The following is a 9420-nucleotide window of genomic DNA, read 5'->3' on the forward strand; positions in this document are numbered from 1 at the left end:
TTTTAGAGCATGAACAGCTAAATGTTACCACAGTTACTGTTCGAGGTAAGCCATTTTGCGGAAATGAACCAGACTTCCTCCTATCCTGTCACTAGTGTAAGGGGAGGGATATTCTTCACTTCGGGGATTGGAGGATAGAATGCCACATGCTCGTCTACTGTTGCAAGCCCACATCATCACTTCATTGGTTTTTACTACTGAAGCAGCGCCACGAGATATAAACAAGAGTATCACGGCGCTACATAAAGGTATTTTAACGTGTCATATTTTATATTTATGGTTTGGTCTGATTTGTTTTGGCAGCGCATATCCGGGTCCTTGTGTACAGTGAACATGAACTGATGCAAGCTGTTTGGCAACTTACAGCCTTTCTACTTTGCATGATTCTAATGTAAGTTTAATGCAGGGCTGGTTTATGAAAATTGAAACTTCTTAATGTTTGAGAATTATTTATGTTTTAAAAGCGCACGCCTACTTTTTTATACCACTTTAGAAATGACAAGCGAGGTCTGTTTTCTTTTAAGCTCGTTGTTAACATAGCCTAGTTGGTATAACGTTAGTAAGCTGTGCGTAGTTGTATTAGTTTGGTGGTGATATTTTATTTTAATTAGAGTGGATGTTTTAAACATCTTTAAAATACAAGTAAATCAGGTCAAACCAGTAAGGAAACAAATTACCAGAATGAAAAAAAAATTGTCATTGACATGTTTGGACCTATTGAAAATCAGTCCTTGCCTGTTTGTTTTGTGTATTGCCTTTTTGTGCACTTGTGCTTTCAATTGACTGCTGTAAATGGTGACGTTACAAATGTCAAATCTGGTCCATCTGGCCTTCTTTGCTCATGCATTGCTTTACACTTGATAATACATACATACATACATACACATACACACATAACAATCTGCATGTTACATGTTTAATGCAAAGTACACTTGATGGTGCCAGTGTAAGGATATAGTATCCTCAAATAGTTTTTTTTAACAACCATGTTATTTCTGAAAAAATTACTTTTTATTTAGAAGTTTCATTTTGAGCTAAACTGATGAAAAGTTAGTCAGACACTCAGGAGTCAGGACAGGAGTCCAGCTTTTGATTTTACTAATCAAGACATTTCCCAAAAGTATTGCAAGCCTAAATTGATTGTAGAGACCATTGATGGTAATTGATCTTTGACAAACACAGCCTTACGATGTTTTTGGGAAATGCAGCCCTTGTCTGTTTTGCCAGACATCCATACTTCTGTTTGCATAGCTGGCCTCACCATGAGAGCAATGATTTTTGGCTTTTCTCATAGCATTTGGAGATACCCTGCTTTGTTAGATGAGAAACCAGTTAGAAATACAATAATATTACACAATGGGGAGAGAAAATGAGCCCACATTTTTTAGGTCACCCAATAATAGAAATTCACGTTTTGTGAATTAAAAAAAATGCATTTCATTTGTGCTAAACACACTTTCAGACCACTTTAGTCTGATCACATGATTTTAGTCACATGATTTTCATTCAAAACTTCACTTTTATTTTGTTCTATGGACCTTAGTTTGATCTGTTCTCTGTGGACTAGAACTGGAAACCATTGATGTATTGAATATTTGTTGTTTTGTTGTTGTTTCTTTCTTTCCTTTTCTTTTTTCCCTCTGGCTCTTTGGAAGGAGAGAGAGAACCATGGAAGCAATGAAGGGCTTTGATATCGACGCCCCACGCTGGGATCAAACCACGTTCATGGGCCGTCTCAAACACTTTTTCAACATCACTGACTGGCGCACCGTTGTGCTACCTGACTCCAGACTAGATGAAGCCAAAGTGTTAGTGGAGAGCTGCAGGTGAAGAAACACACTGATTTGATGAGGTTATCTTTATGCCTTTCTTCCTGTTTCTTACTTTCTGTCTCTTCCTCGTTCTCTCAGAGCTGGCTCTATTCCTCCAGGCACAACCGAGGAGCAGCTACACTATGCAAAGAAGCTGTATGACTCGGCATTTCACCCAGACACGGGTGACAGGATGAACTTAATAGGGAGAATGTCATTTCAGGTGCCTGGGGGTATGGCCATCACAGGGTTCATGCTTCAGTTTTATAGGTCAGCATTTAAATTTTTTTGTTTTTATTATAATTAAATCTAATATTTTATTTTATTAAGATGAACTAATCAGTTTGTATGGTCTTGTAGGACAGTTCCTGCTGTAGTGTTCTGGCAGTGGGTCAACCAGTCTTTCAACGCTCTAGTTAACTACACCAATCGCAATGCTGCCTCCCCCATCACACAAAAGTAAGTTAAGTTCCTTTGACTTATTTCTTTCTAAAGTTTCTGAACTTTGCTCTCTTATAAGAAGAATTGGGTCATATGGTAGGTATGCAAAGTGTATTCCACTTAAAGGAGAACTCCGGCGCAAAATGAACCTTTGGTCTAATAACACATCGGTACCTAGTCAACCGTTCTCTGAGATTTGTTTTCATGATAATCGAATGTTAAGAGTTTTATCTCTAAAAACTGTTTAGTGAATAACGCTAGTATATGGGGGCATATAATACGTAAAAAGAAACACCACAAACAAGGCTCAAAATAGCCCCACACTAACACAGTAACGTAATGAGTGTCCCTACATGCAAAACGAAGCATTGAGAACTTTGTAAGTGTACAGACCATTTAATAAGAAGATACTAAAGACAGTCCACTTTGTGTATACAGACAGGAGCCATCTTTGTTTTTACTAATTATATGCCCCCATATACTTGCGTTATTCGCTAAACAGTTTTTAGAGATAAAACTCTTTACATTCGATTATCATGAAAACAAATCTCAGAGAATGGTTGACTAGGTACCAATGTTTTATTAGACCAAAGGTTCATTTTGCTCCAGAGTTCTCCTTGAAAATGTGACTGTCCCAAGACATCTAGTGATTTATTTACAGATGTCTGGAAAGAAGCTTCAAATAACAGATAAGCTTCAGTAACAGAAATGGGTTTTGATTGTGTTGTGTGTATCTTCTTTGCCCAGGCAAATTGGAGTAGCTTATGTGACTGCAACAAGCACAGCGCTGGCCACTGCAGTGGGGCTGAACCTCTACACAAAGGTATTACTCAGCCTTAAATGAAGCATCATGTGACACTGAAAGTGGAGAAATGGCTGCTGAAAAAGCTACAGTAACTGTAAATTGTAACTATATTTCACAAAATGAAATACCAAATGAAACTAAAAATAATTAAAAGTTTTTTTTTTCCATCATCAGTTTTATCTGCAGTGGTAATATATCATCCATTTCTACAGTAATTCAGCATCTTTAACCTTTATCTCCTCAGAAAGCTCCTCCACTGGTGGCCCGCTGGGTGCCGTTCGCTGCCGTGGCCGCTGCTAACTGTGTCAACATTCCAATGATGAGACAACAGTGAGACCCTCTTTTTCAATTTCCAGCTTTGGTTGATCTTAGTATGTTCACATGTCTGGATATTAGTATATTCAGGTTTATTCTTTCCTATATAGGGAGATTTTGAATGGCATTGCTGTGACCGATGAAGATGGGAATAAACTGGGCCACTCAAGGGTGAGGGACATTTATTGGTTGTATCACTGCAGCTCTTGCCTGGTCACCCACTGAAGCTAAGCAGGGTTGAACTTGAGTCTGGTCAGTACCTGGATGAGAGACCTCCAGGGAAATTAGGTTTCTGCTGGAAGAGGTGTTAGTTAGGCCACCAGGGGGTGCTCATCCTGTGGTCTATGTGGGTCCTAATTTCTCAGTATAGTGATGGTGATTCATAGATGCCTTAATAACGTGTATCCTATGGGCCGCTATTAAGCCATCCGCCATATTGGAACAGTCAAAGTCAGTCCGTGAATATTCAAGAGCAAGTTGACTGAGCGTCTGCAACTGTAGTTAGACGCATGCATGAATATCTATAGTCTGCAATAGACTTCAGTAGATGATTTTGCTACGATACGATGTTACGATAAAAAAAGTAAAGGTAAAAAAATTAAAAAGTACCATAGTAAAAACCTGTAATATTGAGTTAATACATATAAAAACACAAACCAACGGATTCTCACGTGTGAAAGGTTATCCCATTTCTTCAGGAATTTAAATGTCAGCGGTTTCACAACCAGAAGCTGCGGAGTGTTGTGGCATTATTGATTGTCACTGTGAGTGACGACACGCTGACTGTTCCAAGATGGCGGACGTGCTGACGTGTCTGGGAAGTGACATCTATGTGTACATTTCTATGATGGGGACACTATACTGTCAAAAACACAGTCCTTCAGATGAGACGTTAAACTGATAAAGGCTGTTTTAAACCGTAAAACCTTGCAGAATTTGTAAGATATTTATATCATAAAACATTTAATTCTTTATTTAGTACTACCCTGAAGAAGCTGCATATATCACAGAAGATTAAATTGAATTGAAAATGAATAACAGAAATGACACAAAAGGCCACTTAAATGCCTACATAATTTAATACATCATGTCCTTAAACTTTATTATTATAATAATTTATAGCCACTGCATCATCATACATGCCGGAGTATGTAAAGTAATGAGCAGAACCATCTGTTTAAACAGATTTCAATGTGTTTAATGATTACAATAATCAGTTTAATGATCAGATGTCTTTCTACACTGTCACTATTAGCATTTCTCTGTTCTTAAGTTACTGGATAAATACTGTATACTGTCTGTGTTTGGCATAGAAAGCAGCCGTCAAGGGCATCACACAGGTGGTCATCTCTCGAGTTACCATGGCAGCTCCAGGCATGAGTAAGTGCAGAGTTTGCCCAGTGTTATCAGATCTCAGTGCTAAAATAAACCAGCCCTCACCCAGCGGTCAATGTTGAATCCTGAGCCGTTTTCTTTGTTCTTTCCAGTCATACTCCCCATTATTATGCAGAGGCTGGAAAAATACAGATTCATGCAGGTGAGTTTTATGTTGTCCAAGGAGCACATAAAAGAATATAGAGGCTAGAAAATAGCCAGTTTATGTTTCTATTATAAATTCACTCTGTCTCACCCCCCAAGACTGTTGAGTTGGTCTCATATAACCTGTCAGTTATCATCAATGCATGCAGGTCAATAAATGTTACTGTTGACCCAGAAAATTTGATGGCACTTCTAACTATTTGATAACATAAGCTAATAATTGAATGTGCAATGTGTAGCATAATAATCAAATTTTCAAATAAAATTATTATAAAGTGTTACAAAGACAGTCTTATTAGTTAAATTTTCATTATTTTATATTGGGATTCCATATAACATCATTGCATTTGTTTGTTTCTTTAAAACTGTTGCAGAAAATCACATTTCTTCATGGGCCACTGCAAGTCATGATGGTCGGCGTATTGTATGTGATCACATTTCTTATGATGAAAATAACCACGGTTGTTATGGCAAATATATGATATCTTGTTTTAGCAAAAGAAATGACAACATGCCTTACTTTGCTTCACAGTCTGATCTTCATGGTGCCTGCAGCGTGTTCACTGTTTCCTCAGAGATGGTAAAGTTTGCATTTAAAGTTTGCATCTTTTTTTTTTAAAGGTATCTTTTTAAAGTAGCTTTTCAAATATACACAACCACTCAAAAGTTTGGGGTCGGTAAGATTTAAAAAAAATGTTTTTGACATTAGTCTCTTGTGCTCGCCAAGGCTGTATTTATTTAATCTAAATTCAGTATAAAAGATGATATTAGGATTATTACAATCTTAAAGAAATATTTTTAGATGCTGATTTTGGTGCTCAAGAAACATTTCTTATTATTATCAATCGTTTTAAAAAGTTCAAAATATCAGCATTTATATGAAATTTAAATATTTTGTTAAAAGACATAATTTACTGTCTTTCAATAAAGTGATCAAAGAACAATCTTTCCACACAGCGCGAGTTTAACTGGACAACTCGTTATGAAATCAATGACGCACGTTATACTGCACAACAAAGCTCTTGCTGTATGTACTTCATCGTGTTTGCATTGGTGAAAGCATTAGAGAGAGTGCAGAAACCGCAATGATATTCTTCATTCTCGTGATAGACTGTCCTCTGCTTGCACAATGCTCATCACGGCAACATTTTATGTGATGGGAATAGATCTAAATACTTTAAAAACTTCTCACGTTTCGTTAATCTCGATAGCTGTAATAGCAAAACCGTGTAATAGCTGTAGTAAAAGTATTCAAGAGAGTTTCACATGTAATACGTAGCTATTTCATTATGCAAGCATGTTAGCCAATCACAGCAGTTGCCGGTTACACTGAATCCCACAGTAGACACGCCTCTTCAAACCGAGCGTTCAAATTAAAGCCTAAAATCAGGCTAGGAAAAAATGCCTTTTATTTCTAAAAAACATACTAACATTGTAAGGGCAACCCAGGAAAAATGATAAAATAATAAAATAACCCCATGTCAGGGGATCTTTAATGTCTTACTGACCCCAAAATGTTGTAATTATTTTTTTATATTATATTTACCAATTTCCAAGGCAGTTTGAATGACCATAAGTGACTAGAGCAGACATTTTTTCGGAGCTTCACAGATTCATTAAGGCATAAAGCTTATTCACACAACTTATTGCTGCTCAATCCATTATCTTTCTCAAAAAAGCTCCTTTCAGATGCTATCACAGTAACTGTGGTCTCTGAGGCATATCAGACTAATCAGTCATTTGCACATTGATTTGCAGTTCAATGGCTGTTACCAAGCTGGAACCTGAGCTCAGAGAGTCCATCATTTCTCAATACGGGGACCGTGTCAGTTACGTCTACTTCAACAAGGGCCTGTGAGTGCCAGCCAATCACACTGTCCTATCCAGACTGGATACATGAGCCATCACCCAATCAGAAGCTCTTTTTTCTTTTCTTTTTTTGCTAAAAAGAAGCTTTTTGAATTGAGGTTTTGCTTCATGACACAAAGTAATGCACTAAAGCATAATTCATGGACATCTTTTGAACATTTGGCCCTGACTGCTGCAAAGAATAGGTTAGATTTGTTCTATAGATGAGTTACAGAGAGTTTATAGACATTGGATAAACCTGATTCAGTTACCCTTTCATCTGTTCCTGTTATATATGAACTGAATAATTGGGAACAGATTGTAATCGCTGAGAACTGTTACCCATAAATGCCATCATTTACCACAAACATCTCTCAGGATATATTTTTTTATATATTAAGTTTAATGCTTTAACACCCTCTAAAGCCAACACTGAAGTTATTTTTCAGGTTTTTCTTAAACTGTCAGACGTTCAGGTCAGGAATATACAGTCAGATCATAAACGTTTATGATCGAAATACCAGTTATGAGCATAAAGGGGGGAAAGAAGAGTCTATTAAATGTCAGTTTTAAAGAGCATTTCACAGTGTGCCTTTAATTTGGAAGAAAAAATCCTGCCCTCACTGTGAACTATCTGAGTTATGTACTTGTTTTCATCATTATAAGATGATAAAATAAACAGACAGCTGTCGAAATAAACCCCAGGTCTGTGATAACTCATGGGAGTTGAACCAAAGTGGACCTTGTTTATTTTATCTAGGACTTTGCGCTCACTATTCATTCCTGCCACATGAGGGCAGTATCTGATCATTAAATGTTCACCCTGATGGGCAAAAACATACTATAAGGCCAAGTTTCCACATTTCCATAACATCAATTAACACAACAACTGCTGTCCCTTTGTTGTTGTTGTGTATGTATATGTATTTTGTATATTTATATAAAAAAATCAATTATTTTTACTTTATGATGATATATTTCATAACCACACATGCATCAATACTCAGACTTAAAAAAAAAAAAAAAATGAATGGGACAAGCTGATGTAGTTTAATGTTTTATTTGGTAATACTGTATATTTATCCGTCAAGTGAACATCCACATGGAATTACAAAAAGCATCAAAGACATGCATAGTCGGGTTCTTCTACCACAACTCTTATCATGTGGTTCAGGCCTCACATTCCTGCTCTTTTCAGCAAATCATAAAAGAGAAAGACAAAGACTGGTAAAAAATGACTCAATGATCATATAAATCAAAGGTAATAACACATTTTTAAAAAAGTAGAAACAAAATCATTTAACTTACGCCATTAAAGTTCAATAACAATTAATACAAAGCAGTTTAAGTAGTTATAGCTCAATGCATATTAAACATTAACCTTGTAGATTTATAGAGCCTATTCGTAAGAGTTATGACAATGCTTCTGGTATGAAGAAAGAAACGAGGATATTGAAACAAAAATCTTAATTTAAATTACACTTTAAGCAAAAAGAAGAAAAAAAAAGCTTCATACATTTATGCTGGACCACTGAAAGCCAAAATAGAAAGGCATGAATTGAACGATTACTCATTAGAATGCTCCCTTTGTCAATACAAATGATCTCTGTGTTGATTTTATACAATGATTGTGATGCATTATATCGTCCAAATGGATCAACACTTTTATTGTTGCTTTCGTCAGTTCATCAGCGGTCTGTCTACTCCCTCTCTCTCTTTTTCTCTCTAACACTATGACCACATCGGGACACATGGTTCACCCTGACGAAGCGCCTAGCAACTAGTATTCAAACGCCTCACCCTCAGTCAATCACGTGACTTGGCAACGCCCAATCAGGGGACAGTTGCAACAACCCAACTCTGTGCCTTCTTCTCAAGCTGCCAATAAACTCCTGAGTTTATTAACATCACAGAAGGAAGGAACCTCGCTCTTTGCTTCCTCTTTCTCAACGCATGCTATAGGCCTGTGTCTTTGCATGCCAATCCAATCAGCCTTGTTTTACTCTAGGGCAAAACGAAGGGTCTTCCCATTGCCATGGCAACTAAAGTCTTACATACCTCTTCGGGTATATAATCTAATGACACGTAAAAGAACAACAATACAGAAGGTAAGGGAGCTCACTAGGATCTTAGATAACTGATGCTTAAAGCATTTGCAAAACAAGAACGAAAGCATTGAAAATGAGAGTTACAAAAAAAGAGGAGACAGTCCTCTTGGTTTTGTCTTTAAAAAGTGCAACAAGTTTAAATAGTATCATCACTGAACTATTAACGGAGGAATAAATGCATAAAACGACTCATTGTAGGTGTTTGAGACAAGTTAAAGGTTCAAAAAGGTAAACAAACATACTAACAAAACATTAGGGATGATTGATTCATAAATGTGAATAAAAAAATCGAATTAAAGGAATTTATTGTATATTGCCGGAATAATAGATGTTAACATTGTTGTTCCTTCATTTTTCATATATATATATATGAAGGACGCACCATGAAAGGATGATGAAAAGCAGTGGAGGTGAAGTGAAGAACAGCTTCATATACAACAGTTCAACATTCTATAATTTGGTCAGCAGCAAAATTTTGTTTCCATCACAAATTCATGTCTATCGACATCGACTTTGGTCTTTAATTTTTTGTTTTTTTCCCAAACCCCAGCTG

At 36.6% G+C, this 9420-nt stretch overlaps 1 protein-coding gene across 2 annotated transcripts; it reads left to right on the top strand.

The window, feature by feature from the left end:
• Nucleotides 1-108: 108 nt before the first annotated feature.
• On the top strand, nucleotides 109-7458 carry sfxn2 (sideroflexin 2). 2 transcript variants are annotated; one of them, XM_039665148.2, is made up of 12 exons: nucleotides 109-248; nucleotides 1656-1826; nucleotides 1911-2081; nucleotides 2172-2270; nucleotides 3000-3075; nucleotides 3302-3387; nucleotides 3483-3543; nucleotides 4686-4752; nucleotides 4860-4909; nucleotides 5286-5335; nucleotides 5444-5491; nucleotides 6670-7458. In XM_039665148.2, the coding sequence occupies exons 2-12, from the start codon at nucleotides 1669-1671 to the stop codon at nucleotides 6767-6769; spliced, it is 966 nt and encodes a 321-aa protein (XP_039521082.1). In that variant the 5' UTR covers nucleotides 109-248; nucleotides 1656-1668; the 3' UTR covers nucleotides 6770-7458. The 2 variants fall into 2 exon arrangements, with proteins under 2 accessions (XP_039521082.1, XP_039521081.1); XM_039665147.2 differs by lacking the exon at nucleotides 109-248 and adding an exon at nucleotides 255-391.
• Nucleotides 7459-9420: the final 1962 nt, after the last annotated feature.

Source organism: Pimephales promelas, chromosome 17 (assembly GCF_988280905.1).
Source record: "Pimephales promelas chromosome 17, fPimPro1.hap1.1, whole genome shotgun sequence".
Taxonomy (NCBI): domain Eukaryota; kingdom Metazoa; phylum Chordata; class Actinopteri; order Cypriniformes; family Leuciscidae; genus Pimephales; species Pimephales promelas.

Bases quoted from the DNA above. Each gene is read 5' to 3' on its own strand.
- sfxn2 (XM_039665147.2), top strand. From the start codon at position 342: ATGCAAGCTGTTTGGCAACTTACAGCCTTTCTACTTTGCATGATTCTA. The intron at 392-1,655 runs GTAAGTTTAATG...GCTCTTTGGAAG, and splicing joins CTACTTTGCATGATTCTAAT to GAGAGAGAGAACCATGGAAG. The intron at 3,388-3,482 runs GTGAGACCCTCT...TTTCCTATATAG, and splicing joins ATTCCAATGATGAGACAACA to GGAGATTTTGAATGGCATTG.